Source organism: Calonectris borealis, chromosome 1 (assembly GCF_964195595.1).
Source record: "Calonectris borealis chromosome 1, bCalBor7.hap1.2, whole genome shotgun sequence".
Classification (NCBI taxonomy): domain Eukaryota; kingdom Metazoa; phylum Chordata; class Aves; order Procellariiformes; family Procellariidae; genus Calonectris; species Calonectris borealis.
Genome location: NC_134312.1, coordinates 88,797,388 through 88,822,355, shown reverse-complemented (window position 1 = coordinate 88,822,355; position 24,968 = coordinate 88,797,388). Strand labels below are relative to the sequence as shown.

Below are 24,968 nucleotides of genomic sequence, written 5' to 3'. Positions count from 1 at the left end.
TTTCCTCACAGTCCTAGATTTTATTGTTAATCGTTAATAATAAAATGATGGCTACTTTAAAAAGTCAAATAAAACCAATATAAAAACATGGTCATGAGTATTATATACACATATAACAAAACTGCTTAATACAATTATATCAGTTTTCTATTGTATCAAAAAGAGCATATTTTGGTACACAGCAAATAGAGATTCTGATTTCAACTTCAAACAGTCACTTTATACTTACTATTAAAAAATGTAATGAAATTTTTAAAAAGCAATCCTCAAGTCCAGATGTAATCCCTGATATGTTAACTGCACAGAAAACACAACTTTTGGGAGCAACTGTAAACCACAGAAGGAACAAACTATTTCTGATTCAAATTCTTATCGAGCAGGAATAGACTGGCTTCCTAATCTCCAGGTTGCTTTGGAACATAGGTACATTCCCTCATCTCAGGTTTTCTCAAGTTTTTCATTCCCATATCTTGTGCAAATACATGCTCCAGAAAGTTTCACATGCATTTTCTAAGACCTCCTGTTTTCAGCATATCTAACACAGATATCAGATGCTCATTTGTATTGCTACAGAAGCCTCAGTTTACAATCTTGTGAAGTATTTATTCAGTGAAATGGGGTGATGTCACACAGCTCATTCCCAGGACTTCCTGTAGTGCTCTGTATGGCACAAACACAATATGCATATGGACCTTTTTATACTAACGGCACTGACATGAAACCACTTCAGAGTTAAACTGTACATCTGGAGAGGGGGACTACTGTGATCTAATTGTGGTTCATAAAAAAAAAAAATTAAAGAAATGCAGGACTTGAGTGCAGCTTCCTTTACATAATGTGCATTGACAATGCAAACCAGCCTTCTTCTTTTGGCTTTTCCACCTGCAAAAGAAGAAACCAGCTGAAATTCATACGTCATAAATTTCCCACAGACTTGCTACTTAGTGCTTGGATTGCTAGTTAGTGTGTAGGATTGCTATGTGTCAGTTCACCGATACGTAGCAATTGTCTCCCATAGGCACCATGGAGGTAGTCACACCATGTACTTTAGACACCTAGTTTAAGCCACATCTACCCTAAGTATTCAAGATTTGCCCTCTGGGGATGTATACTTCGCTGTCAGGATAGGGTGTCTTGAACCCTAACTTTGTTTCTCTTTATTAATTTACGTTATTTTGGACAGCAGGAAAGACAGTATTAATATCTCCTCATGGTTGCTTTCAAGCATACAGATCTATGACTGGTTTACCAGACTGTACTACTGCCTGGAGTTCTCCATGAAAGCATTTCACTGTAGTCTATTCTGCTCTTTGCGCATCAGGAATCAGAAATCCAGACTGGTGATTTTTCTTTGCATTTGGATTTATTTTTCCTTCAGCAACTGACTTGAGCAATGGCTAGGTAAGAGCTCGCTTGCCTCTTATACGTGGCCCTACCAATACATCATAATGATTACTTGAAATTCCCTGCAGCCACCAGTGAAAGACTGCCAGAGGTTCACAGTTGTAACACAAAGATGCCACAGTAGAAAATGTAGTTATAGGATCATTCACTTGTAAGTAACAGCTCTGTGGCAGCAAACAACTAATGTCACTAGCACTCAGGTCTCCTGTTACCAATTGTCCACAATCCACACTGCCATGAATCGATTACTATTAGCCTTGGTACATTTGAGGTATGAGTAAGCTCCCTCCCCTTCTTCATCTGCCTTGCTTTTTCCTTACATGACACTGCACTCAAACTTTCTGGCTGAAGGTTTTTCAGTCTTACCTTTGGTCTTTGGCTGACAGGAGTTAATTTCACACTTTCTGACGTGGCACTTAGGGGTGAACAAGGTTTGCTAGAGTCTCCTACAGACCTGTAGACATTCAAAATGAGATTGAAAAAATGAAAAATGGAAGTACTACTAGAATCATGTCTCAGATCCTTAGGACCCCTCATCAATAGTCTTCAACAACTCATGTCATCTGTCTTATGTCACATTGCAGGTATTTTAAATACAAACAATGATAGTTGTGAAAAAGCTGTTGGACCTTTGTCCCATTTCCACAGAGTTGAGTGTGATGAAGTCAGAGAAAGTCTGTGAAGCCAAAGAAAAATATGGCAATTTTTCCATTGTGTTCAAGTTCTGCTGCATGGGTAATCAAGATGCTATAAAAATGAAATAGTAAAGGGGTAACTTTTACCTTCTTATACTGGTCATACTGGCAGGGGAAATGCTATCTTCTTTGGAGCTGTCCATAGCAACTGCCATGGGAATAGACACTTCAATTGTCCTCCTTGCATTTTCTAAGCAATAAATAATAGTTTGATTCTGATGAGAACACAGCAACATTGCACAACATTCATTTCATTCTCCCATTTTTTGAGGGGCATCACATAACTCTTCAAAATTGCATAGAGTATACACAGCAGACATAAACCATCAGGCTGAAGGTCTAGCCAACCCCATACCCAACCTCTGAAAATAATATTGAAATATTGATAGATATTGAAAGCAGTACTCAGAACAATTACGGACAATGTGCATAGATATAGAATGATTCTTCCATGGATAAACCCTCTGGCTTTTGGCAATAAGACGCTTAGAGACTTCCAGTTTCTCTACTTTGTTCCTTTAAGATTTTACTTTTCATGCTGAATTTACATTACAACAACCATAGAAGTGCTAAAAGTGTTATGACCCCACTGCATGAGTCATTGCATATGCACCTGCACGCATATGCGCACACACACGCGGTCTCTCCTACCCCTCCTTCCTCTCCCCCTCAAGTCCTTCCCTTTATACATCCTCTGTGGTTTAGGAAGGGGGAAAGGGTGGGTGTCCTAGACAGAGCATGTGTACATGCTCACGTGCAGTTCTGCCTGTAATTGCAATAACTCCATGAAAAGATAAAGCAGCCTGCTGGAGAGTATTTTTGTTTGTAGTTACACATGGCAGCTAATCTACGAATCTTGAATCAGCAAGAATATTCCCTTTACTAATTTATCTCTTCAGATGACTGGAAGCTTCAGTTATTTATTTCTATTAGCACTGGCAGTAAATCAACAAGGTAGTCTGATGGGAAGAGCACCCAAAAGACCAAAAACTAAAATGTGGTTGAGAATTGGATAACTGCTCTGCCGCGATTTTTAGAAGCCTGATGTAAATACTTAGTCTTTTTACAAAAGATTCTCAGCAGAGAGGACTGATTAAAAAGCCTAGTTCTGCCCACCAGTGACTATGTAGCAGAACTGTTCCACGGAGAAGGACATAGCAAAGAACAGATTTACCACGAAGCATGATATTTGCAGACTAATTACTAAGAAACTAACTTTAGGAGAAGTTTAGCTGATAGGTTTTTAGCACTGTGAAGTAAGGAGTGTTTGTACCACACAGTCATTAACAGCAAGTGGACTGCTGACCACAACCGCTGATCCAATCAGATGACGGAGAACTCCCAAAAAGGGAAAAACATTTGTCTTAGGAGTTTTTGTTTCTCCTGAAGCTGGGTACTTACCAGTATAATCTAGGGATGGGGGCAGAACAGGAGATATCATCGGAGGGACCATATCAGCAGCAGCTAATTTCTGCTGGTCTATTAGCTGCAACAGTTTATCACGTGCTTCTGTACTCTGACGATTCAGCTCTGCTATTCTTTCCTCCAAGCTCTTCGATACCACGAGATGAGTCTACTTGGATAATTGGATAATGACTTCCAATTAAAAACTTACAACTTGCACTTTCAGGGAGAGCATGCAATGTATTTCAAATATTTCTATGCATTTAGTTTTCAAACTGAATGTAAACATAATTATATAGCACCTCCTGTGGAAAATCTGATTTTGTCCCTTTCACTGTCCTGTATCTAGGTCCTTAATTGACTAAACACAGCAATATTTTAAATTGGTTTTCCTACAAATAGGAAAAACCAGCTATCGTCTGTATCATTAGAAAAAAAAGAAAAAAAGAAAACCCCCAACCAGCCAGGAATTAACTATAATTAAGAAAATATTTAATCAGAGAGACACATATTCAGGATGGTGCAGGGAAACAAAAGCAGATTTTTAGCAGAAGTATCCTGCAACTCATCTTTAAACCAGGTTTTCATCCACTTTGACCTCTTCCCCTCCCTCTCCAGTAATTGCTTCCACAAAACAACACTTAAAAGAGTTTCCATCATCTTGTACAACTAAATGACTAAACATTACACAACATAATACAATGTGGAAAGCAACAACACTCTCAGCCTATATTTACATGAGGAAATTTAAAATCTTTAGGATCCTTAATTGAAGAGTAATTCAGCCACTGCCATGGAACAAAAGTAAAGACAGCAGCAAGGGCAGGGATTAGGCATTTCTGTGATGTTAACTCCACTCACTGGGGTGCCACTGAATAGCGGCTTAGTTGCAGATTAAAGGTTTTCTATGCGAACTGAATTCAAGTTCTCTCTTTCCCAAAGATTTTGGGATTTTCACCACATAGCAGGACAGACAAGACAGATCCAACTAGTACATACACCATAATTAAGTATCTCAAGAGATGTACTTGCACCAACTTTAATCTCATGGACTTTTGGGTCACAGTAGCAGAAGAGATGTATGGCATGGATTTAAATATGTATTTTACAAGCTTGATGGGAACCTGTGGGTTGGTGCAGTGCTTACACTGTTAATATTATCCAAGCTACAAGAGGTATACCTGATCATGTTGCAATCACACCTCTTTTTGCAGCATAACCTTATCCTAAACTTATGAATGTGCTGCACACTTTTCAGCACTCATATACAACATAGGCCCAATAGGAGAAACTACTGTTGAGTTCCTTAGGGAATGATAAAAAAAAATTGCAAGTCTCCAAGCAAATGAATGAAAAGAATATTTGTTTTGCTACTCTTTTTCTTAAAACAACTGACAACAGGAAAGAAACAATCTTAAAGCATCAGTAAGCTATGGGAAAGCAGATCAGCAGAAAGGGGAATCCAGCCTTCCTTTTCTGTTAAATTCTCACCTGTCCTTGTGAGGAGTCTGGACTAGAATTTGCATTTCTTATTGGGTCTGGCTGATGTAGGCAGTCACTTGTGTCTTCAGAGAAGCCTCTGAATTTGCTCAGCTGAGCTTTAATTAGAGAATTCTGCCGTGTGAGCTCAGCTATTTGTCCCAGCAGGTCACGGTTTTGAAATAACTCTTCAGCTGTGCTGTTTTTTCCGGTGTCACCTGGGCAGGACAGATCGATTTTCTCATGGGAACTCTCCAAGTCTTTGTCTGCAGGAGGAATTGGTTGCCTTTGAAAGATGAGACAGTTTTCCTCAGTTGTGCTCTGTGTTCTCGTAGAGGAAGGTGAGCTCCTTTCCTTGCATGGTTCTTTTTCGGTGTTTTCAGAAGACTGAGAAATGGCTGTAAACGCTACAAACAAGAAATAAAGTAAGGAAAGAGACATGTGATCCTCATCAAGGAAACTTACAGTGACTTTATTCCATCAGGCTAGCAATAATCAAGCAGGAACTTGAATTGTAACATCTAGCCTAAATGGTGTTATGTTACTGATCAAAATCACTCTATGCAAGATCCTGCTGCAAGAACTCACCAGGTTTAGTATTTCCTATTGCAAATAGTCTTACATTTACATGATTTAATTAGAGATTGAGAGAGAAGTCAGAGAGAAGAAGATAAATTGTTTTGAATTTCTTAGCTGATAGATCAAACACTACTTCTTAGTTAGTCCTCCATTTTCCAACATCCAGCTACCTTACCTAATAAACTGTAAGTTTGCATTTTAGTTCTGATATTTATACTGGGTTGGTAACAAAACTTTTAGAATAATAAAACAAAATAATACAAGACTTTTGGCATAAGAATAAACTAGCTATTTACTCAGCCCCTAAGGGGAAGCACTCTAGCCAACAAAAGTAGTTAGCTATTTTTTGTGGTCATCGTTAGCAAACCGGTAACACACCACACACACGACCAAATATGTTATAACATGTAGCAGCTGATAGTGCTAAGTCCAAGTTGGATTTTGTGATCAAAACCAGATTTTCCATGCTTTACATACCAAATAGCCCTATTCCTTCCCAAGCTTTAGCTTTTGTCTGTTGAGCAGAGCATGACATTTAAAAATTTACACATAAATCTGTTTTATGAATATTTTTTCATAAAAAAATGTTCAAGAAGTTTAACATTTGTTGAGCCATTTAGCATCCTTAACAGTCTTAAAAGATTAACAATGTATTTCTCACACTGTTAAACTATAGCGAAGTCTAGGAATACAGTTTTATATTCTTGTTTTAATTGACAGACAACATCTGACAGTACTCAATGGAACTGAAGCCAGATGTTCTTTGCAGAAAGCTACCTTTAGTTCACTTCCTCCTGATTTATTACGTGCCTCCTTGCAGCATAGGTGACCACCAAAAGCTCGAACTATATATAAACTTTCAATTGTCCTGCCGACTCCTTAAATCAAAAGGACTTTTGGGTTAATCTTCTGACTTGGAAAAGACTTATAAAGCAACACAGCTGAAAGCGGGGTGGGGGAAGGAGGAGGGAAGGTACAAAACCTCACTACTGTGCCCTATTTCCTGTCAGCAACCATCAGGCTAGCCATAAACATAATTACCCACCTCTCCACAACAGAGGGTTACAGGGCCCTGGCACATTCAGCAAGATGCATGTGGTTACAATGACAGTTGCAGGAGGAAACAGCTAATTTTGAGACTCACAAAGGGTCTTCCCTTCTGCTCATTTCATTAAGTTTAAATGAGAAATACCTCCCCTAATCACCCCTGATGAACTTATTTTCTCCTAACAACCAGAATTGAGCTACTGACCTATAGAACTCCTGAAGTCTACAGATACTGACACAAGACTGAGTTAATCTGGTTATCCAGCACCACATAATTTCACCCAAAACTTCTTCAGCCATTTCCTGCATATTAAATGAAACCCAACGGAAACCGGCTCCCAAAGTCTTTATGAAAAACTCTGCTGGGAAGATTGGCTTAAAGCAAGAGTACGCAGCCTACAGACATCCTGGTTTGTCTGCAGCATGGGCTGCAGAGGCATTGAATTTCCAGTTATCAGTGGTCCCACCATTAAAGGTGGTGGAGGCTGGATTACACCATCAGCAGATGGAAATCTGAGATGATGTGCTGTACGTCATAGACAAAAAGCTACAGCAAATCATACAGAAGTGACAATCAAAACCAGTATAAAATAAAAATGCCGGTCTGGATTGCCACTGACAGGACTGCAGACAGTAGATGGAGAACTGCATGGGACAGAAAGTATAAAGGAAATCTAGCAACAGGCATAGAAAGAAAAGAAATGCATATCTGGGTGCAGAAGTAGGATATTCCAGCTACAGGGCCAATGTGTCTAAGCATACAGATTAAAAATTTTCCATAGAAAATACATCTCCAAAAGTAGAGCAAGGTTGAAACAGTAACACACTACACAGACTCCCAAGTCTATTACAGCCAGAGAGACCTCACCGTTCTGGAGGGAAGACAACTCCTGACTGCTCTTCTGGCGAGGTGGTGACAACAGCACAGCTGGCTGGAAGATGTGAGCTGGCAAGCTTCTACCAGATCCCGCATCACCTGAGGCACCTGGCCTCGGGGGAAACTTGAAAGGAAATTCTTCCTGTGAGAATTTCAGCATATTTTCCCTGTTGCCTGCATCAGTCCCGGGCTCAGAATAGCTCAAATCAGGTTTTTCTAAAGAAAAAGACAAAGCAGGGATAAAAGTTAAAGATACAAAAAAAAAAAAGGAGAAAAAAAATTAGTTTTGGTGCAATAGCAATGTAGGGAAAAATCTCAGTAACAATTCTTATGTTTAGGTATCTGAAAAGAGAGACTAGAGTATGTTCCCCACACACTCTTAACTTCCTTCTGATCCCCAGGTACAGAACTCTCTCACTCAAGCATAATACAAATCTCTACTGGCCTTAAGAGCAAGAAGAGCTCTTACATGTAGCCTCACAATTTCAGGATACGAGTAAGAGATCTGTTTACAAACAGCCCATGCACAAGACTTACAGACACGTGACTTGTGAGGAATAGGTATTTAAGTGAGCTGCATTTGGTAATATTCTCTTGAGAAAAGCAGATCTACATACTTGTCCTAATGCCCCTATATTATAAACGTGATGGCAACAATGGTGGCGTAGAAAACAATTCAAAGCTTTTTTGAGCTCTCTGATGATCTTTTTATGACTTAATTCAAATCAGACATCTCTTCAGTAAAAAAAGAAGTTATTCTTCTGTATTTAACTACAACTAGTTGTGTCTATGTTGCCATCTATTTTGAACATTACCAGAGAGGCACAAAATGAAAAGCATGAAATCAAAGTTGTAGCTAGCTGTGAGACCACAGTAATTTTAATATGCCTATATCCACTGTTCCGTCAGTGCTATCTTTGAATTCTCCCTTCACAATTTTGTTCGGGACATTTGTTCCGAGAAGTTAGTAGAAAATTAAGTATAACATATCTGATCCCAAAACGCAAGAGACAAAAAGCACCCTTCAAAGGCAAAGAGCCAGAAGAGGCTGTTCATATAAAATACTGCTTATGGTTCACATTACTGAGATTCTAAGATGGAATTTAAAACCTGCCACCCACTATTCAAGGACCCTGGCAAGAAATGAGAAAGATCTTCCTGCTCTGCTTCATTGTACAGAACCGCTTTTCCAAAGTATCCTCCTTGCACACTATTTGTCACTCTGATATCCCCACCACTCCTCTCTCAGCCACTCTTCCTCTCTCCAGAGAAGTCTTATGTTAACTCACGCACGGTGCTAAAACTAGCTATCTCAAATGTCTCACATCCAATCAGACGCCTTAATGATACAGGAGATCTTCTGAAGGAGGAAGAGGAAGAAATATTTTTTTAACTTTAGGAAGCTTTCCTCTCGGGAAGATGCCTTTTCCTGAGAAGAGAGACCAATAAGGAAAGAAGATTTGGAAATTCTATTCCTGCAGAATTGTTGAATAGGAAGGTTTGGGGTTTGGTTTTTTTTGAGGGGCACTTTTTTGATTGTTTGGGTTTTATGTTTTGGGGTGGAGTTTTTTGTTTGCTTTTACAAAGCCTGGGGAAATCACAAAAAAGCGATCTGGTACTGCTTCTTCCTGAGAACCCCATAGAAACAGTCAGGAAAAAAGTTTTTGACCACAAAAACGTCCACAAAACCAACATTTAACTAAGGAATACAAATAGCTCCAAGGAATCTTGGGATTCACAAGGAGTTTCTGACCTCGAGAGCAAAATCGATGCATTTAAACAACCGATTGGGAAAGTCAGTTGGGAGAAAACTCTGTGGTGAAAGAACGTTAAAAGTACAAGATGAATCATGTTTGGTTAGTTTGGCCGTCAATGCTACTGCCTTAACTTACTCTGTGTCTGCGTTAGTATCACTCAACCGGTCGCTCACCTCTGATACAAAGTCACAAATACCAAGTAACAGACTTCTGCCTGGTTAGTTAACAGGCCTCAGCAGCTCCTGTTTCTCGTCAGCAGCGACCTCCAGCGTCTTATGGAAGAACCAATCTTACGCTGTCAGGCTGCCTCAGCAACAGAAAGGTGAGATCCCGATTCAGTGAGGTTTTTGGGGGTTGTTTTGGGTTTTGGGTTTTTTTTTAGGACCCTCAGAATAAACCTGACTTTGTAAGCCATCTTAATGGAGGAAGCCTATCCCCTCCTTTTTTCTTATTTTTTTTTTAAATAATATATTATGTATCACCTAAAGCTCAAGCCCAGGACTTGGCTAAAAGGTTAATCTTGAAGTCCTGATCCAGACAGAAGGATGCCAATGGGGATGGAATACAACCTATAATATTGTTAAAAAATAATCTGTAGCAAAGCGCTTGTGCTCACAGCAGAACCCATGGCATATGAATTTCCAGAAGTGAGATTCATGCTCATGCAAGAGGTATTTATTCAAGCAGACATCTATTAAATACCAGATTTTCCACTACAAGGATAAACTAACCACAACTCCTGTTTCATCCTTCACACATGCATACACACACCTTGGCCGTTCGCTGGACCTTTGCTTGCAGTTCCAAAATGGTTTGGACTTTGTTCTCCTCTAGATTCTACCAAAGGGAGGCCTTTAAATGCTTGTGAGAGAGAGATCAGCTGTTCATCTGTTACCGTCATGTATTGCTGAAGCTTCTTCTAAAGGAGGAAGGAAAAAAGAGAGATACAGAAATTTGTATTCTAGGAACATGAATTAGACAATTATATACCAGAAGCAGCCCTGAGAAGAAATTTGGCCTCTTAATACCACTGCTTGAATCTGTAGGATTCCAGTGAGGTATTAAATATTAGTGTCTCCATGTTTCTCATTTATTTTCTCTCCTGACTCAAATAAATTATTTGTTTTTCCTTTTCCTAACTCATGACCCCACTTCCTTTCCAACGTTGCTTTATTGCTTCATTCCCAAACATAACCATTGAACAAATCTACCTCCACTGCAAACTGAAAAAAAGAAAACATAGTATTACATCTAGTCTACTCTGTTGCTCCAGAAGCGTTAACAGTATAGAAGTGTGGGGGAAGATGCTTAAACTTTTAGATTGATAAAGCTCAGTTTCATGGAACTAGCATTTTCTCAGGCTTTAAAGTTAAGCATCACAAATGAAGATAAAATAATGACTTTCCAAACATTCCTTCCCTCCACCTCATACCTGCTATTATAATTCTCAGGCTCCTCATTCAATTTTATCATTTTCTTTCTGCTTATTGTTAAAATCTCTTCAACATGAAACAATGCATCTCAGCCCGTATTTGCAACACAACTCAGTATTCTAACAAGTCATCCTGATGGGTAAGGAGCAAGGGGGGTTCCGTACCTGCATAGTAACGTTTTCTTCCCTCACTAGAAGTATTTCTGCAGTCAGAGCATCAATCAGTTCTCTGTGTTCATTCAACAGTTCCTCATGCTGCTGCCTCATCACCTCTTTCTCACGCAGCTGCATTTCACTCTAAGGAGAGAGAAAAAGTTAAAAATCTACTATAAACCAATACAGATTCATATCTGGAAAAGGAATGGGTCCATATGACATCATACTGTAACAGCTCTTCCCACTATTGCTAAATTGACTTCATTACTTTCACAACAAAATCCAATTTTCAGGGCTTGAGAATTGTCAGCAAGCTCACTGTTCCTTCTTTGTTACTCCAGAACACTGTAGGGAGTCCTATATATCCTTGTTCTTCTGCCTTTACAACTTTTACAGGCTGTAACTACAAGCATTGTCTCTCTGCACAGATACCATTTTTTAAGTCACTGAATCTTCATGCAGTAATCAAGTAACTCCAGGTGTGCTGATGCTTGTCAGTATCCTGTGCTACCTGTGCCTATTCTTTAGTTTCCTTAATTCATTAATGAAGACAAATTTGACTAAATAAAGGAGCAAATACTTGCTTTCTAATGTTTTCTTTCAGAGAGAGAAAAAGTTCTAGAGGGTTTCATTTATTTTATTTTTTTAAAGAAGACAAAAAGGCTTATTTGTTAAGTAATCTACTTGAGCATGAAGCAAAAGACCTTACTGAAAAGAACCTCTTGCCCTCAAAAGATATTATCAATCTATTACTTTCAGATAGACCACTGCAGTAGCCAGTCTTCCTGTACAAGACACAAAAGAGTCCCTTCCACCACTAATGGGTAAATGGAATACACAACTGCCACTTTTTGGACCATCGCAGCTAAAAGAGTAGAAGCTATAAAGTCACATAAACACATCAGAATTAGCAGATGGAGCCCTTCCCCAGATGGTTGCCTGCATTTACTCAAAGGAATCCCTGAATAAAAGAAATACATCCCATCTCCAAAACACCAGAGATTCTGAAAAGCAATCGGGATACTCTTTTCTGCCGCATAGACAAAACTAGAGCATGAGCTGCCCATAACGTACCATAGATTATTTTCTGGTGGCATTGGGACCAGAAGTGAAAAACCACCAAGGAAGAAGTATTAAGACAAAACAGCTCTGCAGCCACATAAAGTGAATGAATAAATAAATATTTTTGAGAATAAATCACAGATACTGCCACTAGACACAAAGACAGGCAGATATACCTCCTTTAGGCATATCAGAGATAAGCCATGCATTTTCTGGTTCTCTTCCAGCTAGAGAGAACAGCTTTTCTGTATTGATCCAAGTGAAGCAGGCTGACACAGAAAATGGAAAAAAGAGGAGGGAAATCTTTCTAGAAGCTTCAAAACCTCCTGAAGACTGATTGTTTACCTGAAATCAGAGGCTTTTTAAATAACTGCTGCAAAGTAATTTTCTTGAAATGCATTGCCAGCTGTAATTGAGGCATTGAAACTTTGCTAACTCTCCTGGCTAGGCAAGACAGATGGTGCACACAAGCACTTGATTTATTCCTAGCATCACAGGGACCAGGTTTTAGGAAGTACCCAGACAAGCTGTGCTTCTCCCAGTGAATTCTGAAATTCTAATTGTAATTAAAGCTCCATGAAAAGGGGAAAAATCAGTGAAGATTATAGATGCACACTGTCTATCTCGAGCAACTCTGAATATGATTAGCCACACTTCGTAGCCTGAGCGACTTCTGCATATTTCCACTCATAAGTCAGTATACATCTTTCAAAATAAGTAGTCTTAGACTCCTTGGCCTTCTCTCTGAATAGGATAAAAGCTCTTAAGATACGTTGAATGTTACATTCATAAAGAGAAAGCAGCAACTAAGAAAGAAAAAAAAGGACAAAGAAAATCTGGAGTAGTTTTGGAGGAAGCCTGAGGATCAAGAATAACTCATTTCTGTGGAACACAAATTAAAGAGAATCTAAATAGCGTTATAACTGCAATTATATTTATAATATGAATTTGATGCTATTAAATTGATGTTTTCCTAATAAATAGAAAACATTCTATTGGAAGTCCAGAAGATCCTTCCCCGTAACTACAAAAGAACCAAATTTAATACCCTGCTTTGGTATTCAACTTTAACAGAGAAACAAGCATTCTTAACTTCTTTTAAAACATAACATTTCCTCAGCCAAAGTCCATCTTCTGATGGTAGCGGCTTTTCATTCTTGAATTGATAATTTACTGTTTGCTTCTCAGACAGGTCTTAAAGTAAACTTTTCCATATAGATTAAATACAGGGTAATACAGGGAATAAGTTGTTATACATCCAGACAAAAAAAAAAATTCACATTTTAAAATAAGGTGTTTTTTTTTTCTTCAATTATTATGGACTCTGAAAAGGAACCAAAACAGGACAGTTCCACATTCATTAGGAATCTATTGCCTTTGCTACAAAATGGAGCACTGGGATTTAGATAACATATTCTGCTGCATCTATTAAGAGTGCAGGAACTGCCATAACCTGGTTCAAAATTTCACATAGGCCCAATGAATCTGTGAGCCACTGCTGCATCTTGAGTAGCTCTGGGTTAGAAATGAAATCAAAAACACTCTCTTTCTTTTTTAAAAAGGAGTTCTACATGGGTTACAGGTAGTCTTCTTTATGGAATTCCGTTGATCCCCAGCTGTTCACTGCTATAGTGAGCACTTCAGGTCATTCTTGCTTAAGCTGAAGTTGCTGCTATGGATAGAAAAAGAGAGCTAAGGAATCCCTCAAAGAAAATTGGGGATTTGAGTCCACTGCTGTAGTGACAATGGCATCACCTTTGGGAGGCAAAGGAAGAAAATGAATTTGCAAACAAGGCTGTAGTTAATACCCTGCTACAACTCTGAATATATTTAAACAACAAATTTAAAACTATTTCAATTGGTATTTTCTGCTAATAGTCACTGAGAGACTTTCATTGCAGTCAACTCCTCCCTTTTCATTAGGGATACCTGTTTCTAGCAAAATAAAAGTTTTAACTCCTAATTGCATGCAATCCAAATAATAAGCAATGATAATCAGACTTCGAAGGAAACTGACTGGGAGCCAGGAAAGACCAAAATTCACATCTGCAAAGTAACTTTATACACTTTTTCATTCACTCTACAGAAGCAATTCAAAGTCTTCTCACCTCTTTGAGGTAGCGCATCAAACGACAGAGCGCGTTCACTAGTGACAAGGTAAACCCAGTGAGGCCTTCACTTCTCTCAGTTTTTTGAACCTCACGACCTGTACATCGCTCATATTCCTCCAATTCATGCTCCACTTCACGTATCATGCGGTTGAGAACATCTAGGCTGGATTTGTTGTCTCTCTGAAGGTCAATGGGGATTGAATTAGCTGGAGAATCATCTCTCCTCTGTCTTGCAGAGTTCTGTGCAGTTTGTTTTCTTTTCACTGAGGGGAGGGGAAAAAAAGTGTCATTGGAATTTCAACCTGTATAGAAAGCTTTGCAATACCAATGAAATTACATTGTTTATTGAAATAAATCAAAGGAGAGGCCCTCTCTTGCCCTGAGCTGAAATGGACCATCAAAGAACATCCCCAGTCATTCCAGTTATTTTGAGATTATCAAAAAACACATTTTCTGCCACCACATTAGTACCTCTCAAGTATGATTGTTTGGTGCTTTTATCTTAGATACCTGTTTATACTTTCCTCCTCCTCAGTTAAAAGCATGGAAACAGTTTGCCAGTGAACAGCCAGTGAAAAAGATCAGCTGCTTTTAGGTCTCCTATTTAGTGAGCAACTCTTTTACAACAATCTTTTCATGTTACAGTTTGTATCTGATGTCAGTTCCCACATACAAATGCATGTAGAATATGGGGACTGAAACGCATCATAAGTCTGTGCAGCATAGAATAGAAAGCTGCATCAGAAATAGAAAAGCCCTGCACAGGAGAGAACTCCACCGCTAGCAAGGTAACGGGTAGCATCAAAGGGCCATATTTGTGGCTCCCAGATTCCTATGGACTTTGCTTCGCCAATGAACATGCAGAATACAGAGGCACACACTACACAAGGGGCTGTGGAATGTACATCCTTAGAGATGCTCAAGACTCGGCTGGACAAGGCCCCCCCCTAATCAAACTTTGGAGTTAGCCCTGCAACGACTTCCAAAGATCCCTTTCAACCTACATTTTCTTATGATATTAAGGACCTTGGTCAAAGGGAGGTATGCTATTTTTAAAAGTACTAAACTTTTTGCTGCAATTTGCTTTTGTTTCCTTGAGTTCGGGTTCAGCACTTGTCTCACAGTGTAAGTGGGGTCTACAGTCTCTTCTTCATCTTCATTCTGAAGTCTTGAATGGATTCTCTTGACTACATTGGTAGCATTGAGGGCTGATTTAAACACAAAACAGACCAAAAAATACACACATGAAATATTTTGGGTGTGTTCTTATAACATAGTAATATGTTATACAGTAATTTTTTTAGAAGAGCTGGCTTTTTAAGTCACATGTGTCTGTCTCTCACCCCCACCCAGAAAAGGAATTCCAGATAGGATCCTGTGAACAGCCTAACAACCCTTGAGAGGCTGTGATTTGGCAAATCCAACCTGACTGATCCAACGATGGAGAAACAGTTGTTGGAGTCAAAGGCACATTTGATTCTGGTGATAAGGTACTTTTTCTCATATCCTTTTCAGCCCACAACTGAGAATTCACCAAGGAATTTTCTTCTCTCAATAACCGAAGTAGCCTACATTCAAAACAAGCATATCAGTGAATTGTAATAGGATAATAGCATGATTCTAGATTATCTGTACAGTCTAGAAAGAGCTTTTTGAAATATATATAACTATAACTGCTCAGGTGAGTTCCCTGCTCACATTCATTCCTAGTCTGAATGTTACAACAAGGGGTTTCCCTAGAATTCTGAGGTCAGGAAGCGGGGGTGGGGGGGACACACAACAGAAAAAGTAACTTAACTATACCCATGCAACACCCTTTTAACTCCATCTATTTCCAGTGTTAAGAAGGTGGAAACCTGACTGGATATATTTATATTGACCTGTCAGAATTGATGCTGGATTTGAAATTCAGAGTGTCATGGTGTCCATCTTCTGATTGATAGATTGATAATGCTTCCTCTTCCACTTCACTAAGAGCCTTTTTAGGAGACAACAAAGAAAACAAAAGGGACTTCAGAGCAATTTCAATTTGTCTTTAGGAAGAAGTTAGAGATAATTTTCTGAAATTATTTCAAGGAAAAAAAAAAAAACATTTGTTTCAGTCTCTACCTCCAAAACAAGATTTAAAAAAAAAAAAAAGAAAGAAAGAAAGAAGGAAAAACACACCCCTCTGTGGGAAGAGTTTTGGGGGACTTTAGTAGCTAAGAAATACTAATACTGACAATTGCCTCTGAAAATAACACAGAAAGTGATTAATTAAATATTCAATATTTTATTTGGATGATTTGTATTAAATAAGAAAGACACCACACACACTGTAGGATAAAGAAAGCTTTAAAGACTGTATCAAAATAAATACAGAGATATTGCAGGCAGAAGATGGAAAAAGCCACATAATTATAGCATTTGTAAAATTTCAGCCATTTGACATTACAAGCTAAACAACCTTGTAATAAGATTGCAAAATTACATTTATATTCTATGTGTAAAATGCAACAAGAACAAAATACAGTCCTACATACCACATTCATAGCAAAACTTAAGCAATCAAATTTGGAATTAGGGTTCCTCAAACTACCAGGTTTCTGTACTTCAGGCTTCACCAGATAGCTTTTAACTATGATTTTTGTAGGCACATAAGGAAAAAAAAATCTCATAGAAGCTCAGCAGACAACTATCAGTATGTGTGTCTTTTAAAAATCTAAGCCTATCCTGCAGCATGCATCCAGTGATAGAGCTTATAAAGATGCTACAGTTAACTCTTCATATTAAAAAAATCCAAAAAACAAATACCACATCGAAATACATGACACAGCAGTACCGCAACTCAAATTGCAGATATTTGTGTAAGATAGTAGGAAACAGGATTAGAGAACCATGAGAATATGACACCACCACTTTCACTCCCACAGCCCTTTTGGTCTTCATCAGTGAGCTGCTTTCCGGGAGCGTCATATGCCTGTTCTCAAACCACAGCGAGCATCCCTAGTACAATTCACGTTATGAAAAGAAAACAGAACACAAAGGCAACCTAAACTAAATTTTAAACAAATTCAAAGAATTTTTAAACTTTTTAAACAAATCTAAATAATTGTAAAAGAATGTGAAGTATTAAAAGTTAAACTTGTAGGACTAATCAAGGCTGTGGAGTTAACTGGGGTATATTTACATGTGTGTTATCAGAAATAAATTGGAGCCCAACTGGCTATGTCCCCATACATGCAGACATAATTAGAAAATCAAAGGCATATTTCAATACGTAGCAATTAGTTAAGTGACACAAGCGTTTTCTTAGTCTGTAATTACTTTGTTCTCTTGCTGATAATTCTAGAATTTAAAAGGGAAAGCATGCTAATATGAGAGTGCTTCTATTAGACATAAGAAGTTGGTGTCTCTCATATTCAAAGGTTAAGAAATCAAAAAAATCATGATTCCCAGGGTCTCACAAAACAAACTCACCACCATGTAACACCATTTTCTACGTATGTTATCAACATGTTATTAATACACAGAAGAAAGGTTTAGATCTGCTTGGAAACGCTACCTTTCAATATTCTTATTCTGTGCAAACAAAAAAGCTACAGGACATGCATGGAACTGAATATACATTACCTGGGAATCCATGACAGATTCACTAAGGATGGAAAGTTGAGTGGGAGGATCACATTTTTGTACAATGGGTCTTTGAGATGATTCTAGGTCACAGTTAGGAGCCATTGTTACATTAGCAAAACCTAGAGGAATCAGACAAAATGGGGAAGAACACAGAGGACTCTGTCTGTAGTATGTTGCAGGACTTTGTACCAAAAAGCAAACTCCCATACTTTGCACAAAAAGGGTCATAGGGATGTATGTCACTTCAAACAACTGCCAAAGGCCAACCATAGAGTTATCTTAAGACATTAGGCCATGTACCAGGTTTTTCTCCTTCTCACCAGCATAAATACACTTGTGCAGAAGCAGCATATAGGATGAAACAGTCATTATAAGCAAAAGAGAATGGCAGCCTACACAGAAAGGAATCTAAGCTTAAGATTTCACACGCAAACAGCCAATCCTGTCTTTCAGCAGCATAAGGGCCCACAAACCAGGATAAGAAAAGGAAGTCTTGTTCACGAACTGATGATAAATCTTCAACAATATCCAAGAGCATGCAGTCAACCCATGTGGCAATGCGAACTAGAACTACTACAGTGGCTTGAACTGGTGCTCTGTATAGGCTGGCAGCTTGGCCAGTGGAAATGGCGAGTGTCAGGTGCTTCACAGTAAGTGAGCCAAAATTCCACAATCGACCGATACAGTAGAATAACCAGCCATGGCTCGCTCTCCCCTGCCATGGGAGGTGTTATCCTCATCTGTGTTTCATCCAACATGAACAGGATCAATCATACTGTGTTAGATGATGAGATGAAAACAGTTAAAAAGAATACTTTGCAAAGTGAGGCTATTTATGAAAAGCAAGGAGATAATCTTAAATGTACTACCACGTATGAATGAGACAGTCTACCTGTTCGCGTGCGAGGAGCATCCCCAAACAAGTCTTTTGCCACAGCCATAACCTGACCAGAGCGTTCCAATACGTCTTGCAAATGGTATTGATCAGACAGAATCTGAAAGTATAGCGTATAATGCAATATTTTATACTGAGCAGACCGATTTTTCCTTTGTTTTTTTGGCATTGTTCTTATAAACAGTTACCAAGAGAACAGCCAACAAGACAATGTTTGCAAAGTTGGTACTGTGCAATTAGGTCCTAATTAAGATAGATCAGAAAACCATACTTTATTCTGAGTGACTAGAATTCACCTTGTTTTTCTGAAAAATTAAACAATTGTGACTTCTGGGGCACCCATCAGCACTGACTTTTTCTCATTAGAGCAAATCCTCTCACTCCCTTCTTCTGCTCCCAGCCTGACACAAACAAGAAGCTGGGCATTTATGACACACTTATCAAAACGAAGACATATATCTGGCAATTAAAAAAAATCAGTATGCATCCTCAAATCATTTGATCTCAATGTTGTTGAGTCAAAGAACACTTATCTACATCTGACAGACACCCAAAAACTGCACTATTTGATTAGATCCAAACCAGTTCAGGCAGACTTATTTCGTTCAGCCGTCACTGTTGAAAATCCTGCCTAAAAATTAAGCCACATACTGCCATAAACATATAGACATAAACACAGCTGATTACACCTGGCATCAGAAGACGTTTTGGGAATCTCCACACATTTCTCACAAGGCACAGCTTCTGTATTCAAGGTCTCTCTCCCCCAGTATTTGAGGTCCATCCCTGGCACCATGACAGCTACCTCCTAAGGAGGGAGGTTTTTGAGTGCAAAGCAAGAGGCATTCAGCTACTGTGAGCCGAATGGAGCTGACCGTGGACATGGCTTCGTGGGCAGAACGCAATTCAAAACTCCTCACTGACTTGTGGTTTCATTAACAAAGGTGGAAATGGTAAACTAGTAAAATTATATCCCACAACCTGGGAAGAAGGTAGTTACTCTTAAACACCTGAGAGGAGACCAGATATGTAAGTGACCTCCACTTCATCGTGGTTAATCAAATTTAGCCAGAGAGACTGCAGGTCCTTTAGAAGATCACACAGAAAAAACAGGCTCATGTATGCCCTCCCATTCAAAATTTGAGAACTGAGTGACAATTTTTGCTCCCCCAGGAATCATAAGAGGGACTGGTTTGCAGCAGTTTCAGAGCACTATATGCTGTTATCTCCACAGAGTTTCTTTCAGTGTCCGTTGGTAAGTTTGCTGGTTTATATTCAGCCTCGTTCAAAAAATTCTAGGCAGTGGCATTTCACCTGTTTTCCCCCACCCCCCATTTTACTATGCTTTGTTATGTCAAGAAGTTTCCCTATATACCTAGTTTCCATGTCTTTCTAGTCTTTTGAGCCTGAATTACACTGCAGTATATTACACTTCTCCTCATAACCAATTTAGCAAATCAGTGAATATTCATCTTTCAATCATCTCGCATATCTACTTTTCCAAATCACTATTCAGTTTTCAGACTTGATACTAACTAAATCTAGTCTTTCCATTTAGCCATTTGATGTCAAAACAATGCAGGTTTTTAGACAAAGTCATGCCAGATCTGCGGAAGAGGGGGCGGGGGGGGGGGGGGAGAAGAAAAAAAGAGAGGTGTTTACCTGTCCCAAAACATGATTCCTTTCCCTAACACAATTAAAACTAAAGTGGTGTGTTTAATCAGACAAAAATTATCCTGATGAATTTATTTTCACCCTCCTTACTAGATCTCTTTCAGCATCAGCAGGTTCCTAAGCTTCGCCCTCCTGCTCAACATGTTATGAACATTTTTAGAGCATTGCTCCCAAGGTAGATTAGCTCACATTTGGTTGAGATCAGCAGAAAACAAAGTGATATCAGCTTCTAACCCCTCTTCGCCCATTTACATGCCCTTGACAAATTCACTGAGTGCTGTACCTTGTCCCAGTTTAGTATCACCTATGAATTTAATTAAAATTCATCTTCCCTCCTGTTTCAGTTTGTTAATACATATAATTAAACGGGACTAATCCTAAAACCTCCCCACTATGATAACCCACTCACCATCTACCCTTCAGTGCAATACACTAACATTATTTTAAAAACAAATTGTTATATGACCAATCAGTGTGATACCTACACATTCACAATCCACAGTTACAGAGATGAACTCATATTATTTTTTCATTCAGATTTTTAGGTAGACAAATCCCTGAAAGATTAAAATTTTGCTCACCCATTTTATAACTTTTGGTCTCTTTCTTTTCAACGTACAACTACAAGAAAAAAACACACTAGTAGCAGCATCTTCCTAGTTTTTGTCTCTGAGTCTTTTGCAGTTGAGTAGGATTCAAGGGGCTTAGGAAGCTACACTCTCACAGCAGTAAATAAGGAAAAAAGATCACCAAGGTAACAGAGACAAGGAGACAATCCACAGTGTGTGTGCTGTACTGGGAGTCACAAACTGAAGAGTCTCCCCAGTTACTCTGAACAACAGGACCCAGCAATTAACAAGATTTAAGCTAGGGACAGGCAAAAATGGTGACTCTCCTCCATCTATTTTTTCTTTACACACAAGAAGATGCCAGTGTTTCAAACAGCAACAGTTAGATGGGTTTCATCTTGCCTGGCATCATCTCCTTTTGTCTTCCTATCTGGAAGCATCTTTTCTCTGATTCAGAAGTAGACAAAGGGTATGTTGAAAAAGTAATCTCTTAAATATGAAGGGGAAAGCTACTCAGGAGGAATTGAAATTTGTGCATTGCCATTAGAAATGGCAACAAATACGGAAGACTATTTCCTAACCACGAGCTTCACATCTGCAAAATAACAAAGTCACATAATAGGTAGTCCAGCCAAATCTTAGAGTGGGTAGTCTAATCTACCGTTGTGATACATAATTTATTTCTGCATGGAAGTCTTATTGAAACTAGCCTTCTATTACATTAGGAAAATTTGTATAAAAGTCCACAGCTTTTTTGAACACTCCATTAAAATGCACTTGGCAGAAAAGTATAAAAGTAACAAGGTCAAAATTAAAATTCAAGGCTTGATTAGCACGATATGCTTAACACAAAAATTCTACTGTGATTGCAGAGAAACAGGTGTCAAGTAGGAAACTAGAAGGTGATCTTCAATTCTAAGTACTTTCATTTGTTTCTGTCTGTGCTTGAATGTTCTCAGAGATCAGAAAAAGACTTCTGAAAATTTACCAAAGATGAAAGAGAGAAGAGGTCTGTGATGGCTAATCCGCTGCACATTTACAGGACTACTAAATCATGTTTATTTTAACTCCTAGGTAAACATTGTTCATCACCATTCTTTACCAACAAGAATAAGTTTGTCCAAGTGCTGATGAGGTCTGAAAGCTAATGACTATGTTTTGAGGTTAGTTTTCATAACATATGGCAAGGAGTCACCTGCCATGTGAAACAAAAGGATGTCTACCACTGAAATCCCTTTTCAGACAGTGACAGCTACTGTCTCTGTTAGCTAAGCTTAGATTTGCTGCTACAGTTCAATATTCAAAAGCAAATTAAACAATATGTTTTCAGTCAGAGTGCTTCAGAATGCCTAGAGAACAAGCTTTTTGATCCCCAGATGACAAGCTTGTCTGCTAGCAGCCATAGCTCCTCAACTTCTGTTGTGTCAATTTTCCTTCCAGACAAGCTCTTCTTTACCAACTTCTTGCCTCACCCTTTCAGCCCCTATGACTCTTCACTTTCTCTGTTTAAATAAGCAATGGCAGATAAGGATGTCCCTCCCAGAAAGAGAAATGTTCATGTTTCCATCAAAGAAAAATACTAGACAGGAGGAGGCGGCAAGATAGCAATAAGAACGCACATCTTTTCACAACACAGAGTTTAACTCTGCTAACAGTTCCTGTACAGATGCGAAGAGGCCTGCAGAATTACAGAGGGCATAGCCAGGCAACAAGGATCAAATGCGCAACTGTATAGATCAGTTAATATGTTATACAGCCTATTCCAATCATTGCATGCACGCAACACATAGAGGAGGGAGTGTGTACACATCTATGAAGTCAAATTATCCAACAAGAGGAGCAAATGTTGACCTATGTGCAAAAGCAATTTCCCACTGCTGCTGCAAATCATCTGCAGCAGGCTGAAAGTGCAGATTTAGCTCTCACCTCACGCATCAAAGTCAATTTCCTTTTCTCCAAGGAATCAGCAGCCAGTTGTTTTTGCTTCTTCCATTTTCTTTTTAGTGCTTTCTCTTGCAGTTCCAGATGCGCCAGTGCTTTGTTTTTTGATTTATGTATTTCATGGCGACGCAGCTACATAAACACGAAAGAAACCATTTCAAAATCAAGGGACAATCTAAAATTTGCAGGGTAACGCTAACAAGCTCTTATTGATTTTATCATTCATACGCTGAATACTATTTATGTTAACTTCATGGTAGTACTAATGACAGCTTCACAAACATCCAGAAGTGTAAAATGCTACCAGTACCAGCCAAATTTAAAGCGGCTCCAAAGGTGAACGGGGAAAGTCTCAGTTTCCATCTGCCCTACACCACTGACTCAGTAAGAGTTTTCTCAGCTGTAAAGGGAGGAAAAAACCAAACACTACCACCTATAATATGCATAAAAGGACATAATGCATTTTGCTGATTTAACACTGTCAGTCACCAGAGAGATTCCTCTCTTCTTCTAACAATGAGAGATATATATATTCAGTTTAAATACAAATTAAACAAATTAAATGTGTGAAGTGCTTGCTAAAGTGTCTGGAAGCTATCAAGCCAACCATTTATAGAAACAAGTCTCTCTCTGCTATTGTGCCTACCTGTCCTGACTAACCTGTCAAAATTTATAAGCAACAACAGCTCATACTGCCTATTCCATCCTGGTAATCAGAGCTACCAAGGAAAATGAAATGGAATTCACGTATTTTGTAATGAACAGGTCGTTCAGTATAAAGAAGTGATGTTAAATTGTTTAAATGAAAATTTAGTATCCTCAGAATTAGAGAGATTCCTAAAATAAAGCATGTCTTTCAGTCCTTCAAGCAGAGATGAGACTTAACTTCAACTACTCCACTGTGTTTTTAGGTATTTATGCTTTTATGCTAGTATACACGTTATTGTAATAAAAACTACAGCTACTGCTTCCGAATGGAAACAGAAAACTGAAAAACATCAACGGCCAGAGCTGGGGATGCATGATACCATAAATGAAGAATGAACACTAAAGAGCCAATATTTTCAGAAGCTTGAAAAGGCAGATTAAACATTGGTAGAAAATAGCCCCGTAAGTATAGCAAACACTTATGCTAGAAAACCAGATAAAACTTGCTACAGAGAAGGAGCAGTGATTGCTGTTAAACTTACAATATCCTCAGGAGAAGCACGGTGGACTGTCAAATCATGGACGGTACTCTGCAAACAGGAACCAGAGAACACATCAGAAGCCAGAACCGAGGACGAACTGGATTTTTTTTCAAGTTTCATTAAAAAAAACCTCTAAATTGCAATATAATTAGCATAAGACTATACAGTGGTGCATTTTTATGGCATCGGAGAGCATTCCACCCTCAGTGAGGTAGGCAATCACCAAACCCGATACCCCTATCGAGACTAGGCGCGCACTCTTCAGCCTGAAGAGTGGGCTGCCGGCTGGGAGGCCTAACCTCAAGCACGACCAAGGAAGCGAGAGGGGTCACGTCCACGCCACGCACACGCAACTCCCCGTCACGGTATCCCTCTCCCCGCCCAAATCCACACACGACTCGGGTATCTCCAAACGTGAGGCCCCCCCCCCCCCCCAGAGGGCGATGACTTCTAGAGGCTCCCCCCAGCCGGCAGTCCGTCGGCACGGAGACTCCCCGGCCCTTCCCCAGCCGGTAAAAGGCCACAGCGCGATCTGCGTGTCACCCAGCAGAAGCAGCGCCGCCGCCGGGCCCGCCTTGCTGCCCACAAGCCGGAGGAGGAGCGGGAAGAACCGCCGAGGCCGGAGCAGGCCCGGAGCTCGGCCCGGCACCCGGGAGGGGGAAGCACTTACGTCCCAGTCCCGCTTAACCACCGCCGACGGCTTCCTAGGACCCTTCCTGCCGGCGCCGCGGGGCCGCGGCCCCCGCAGCAGCGACATCGCCGGCCCCGCCGCGGGAGGGGGCGAAAACGGCGCCGCGGCGGAGGCTCGAGCGGGCCGCGCGCGCCTCCGCCCGCCGTTGCCACGGGGACGGAGCCGGTTTTCTCCCCGCCCTAAGGGGAGGAACGCGGCAACGGCTCTCCCCGCCCCGCGCGCCCCCGCCGGCCGCGGCTCCCCTCAAGGCATTCCAAACCACCGCCCCCTGCGGTGAATCCCGGTCCCCCCGCCCGGAACGCCGGCCTTATTAACCCCCCCCCTCATCCTCGGTCACCCCCCACATCACGCCGTGTTCCCGCCGCCGGCCCCTCTACGCGGGTAGGTATC

At 39.8% G+C, this 24,968-nt stretch overlaps 1 protein-coding gene across 2 annotated transcripts; it reads right to left on the bottom strand.

Annotated features, from left to right (window-relative positions):
* SPICE1 (spindle and centriole associated protein 1) lies at positions 1-24,730 on the bottom strand. 2 transcript variants are annotated; one of them, XM_075166192.1, is made up of 17 exons: positions 24,558-24,713; positions 23,888-23,935; positions 22,683-22,829; positions 18,511-18,613; positions 17,616-17,737; positions 15,884-15,981; positions 15,429-15,571; positions 15,071-15,211; positions 14,001-14,266; positions 10,840-10,971; positions 10,014-10,161; positions 7,477-7,701; positions 4,995-5,389; positions 3,501-3,672; positions 2,187-2,289; positions 1,771-1,858; positions 1-882 (listed from the first exon to the last, which is right to left on the bottom strand). In XM_075166192.1, exons 1-17 carry the CDS (start codon positions 24,642-24,644, stop codon positions 829-831), a joined length of 2,472 nt encoding a protein of 823 aa, XP_075022293.1. In that variant the 5' UTR covers positions 24,645-24,713; the 3' UTR covers positions 1-828. The 2 variants fall into 2 exon arrangements, with proteins under 2 accessions (XP_075022293.1, XP_075022283.1); XM_075166182.1 differs by lacking the exon at positions 18,511-18,613 and having other exon boundaries at positions 24,558-24,730.
* Positions 24,731-24,968: the final 238 nt, after the last annotated feature.

Bases quoted from the DNA above. Each gene is read 5' to 3' on its own strand.
- SPICE1 (XM_075166192.1), bottom strand. From the start codon at position 24,644: ATGTCGCTGCTGCGGGGGCCGCGGCCCCGCGGCGCCGGCAGGAAGGGT. The intron at 18,614-22,682 runs GTGAGAGCTAAA...CTATACTTTCAG, and splicing joins AATTGACTTTGATGCGTGAG to ATTCTGTCTGATCAATACCA. The intron at 15,572-15,883 runs GTCAATATAAAT...TTTTGAATGTAG, and splicing joins TCCAGCATCAATTCTGACAG to GCTACTTCGGTTATTGAGAG.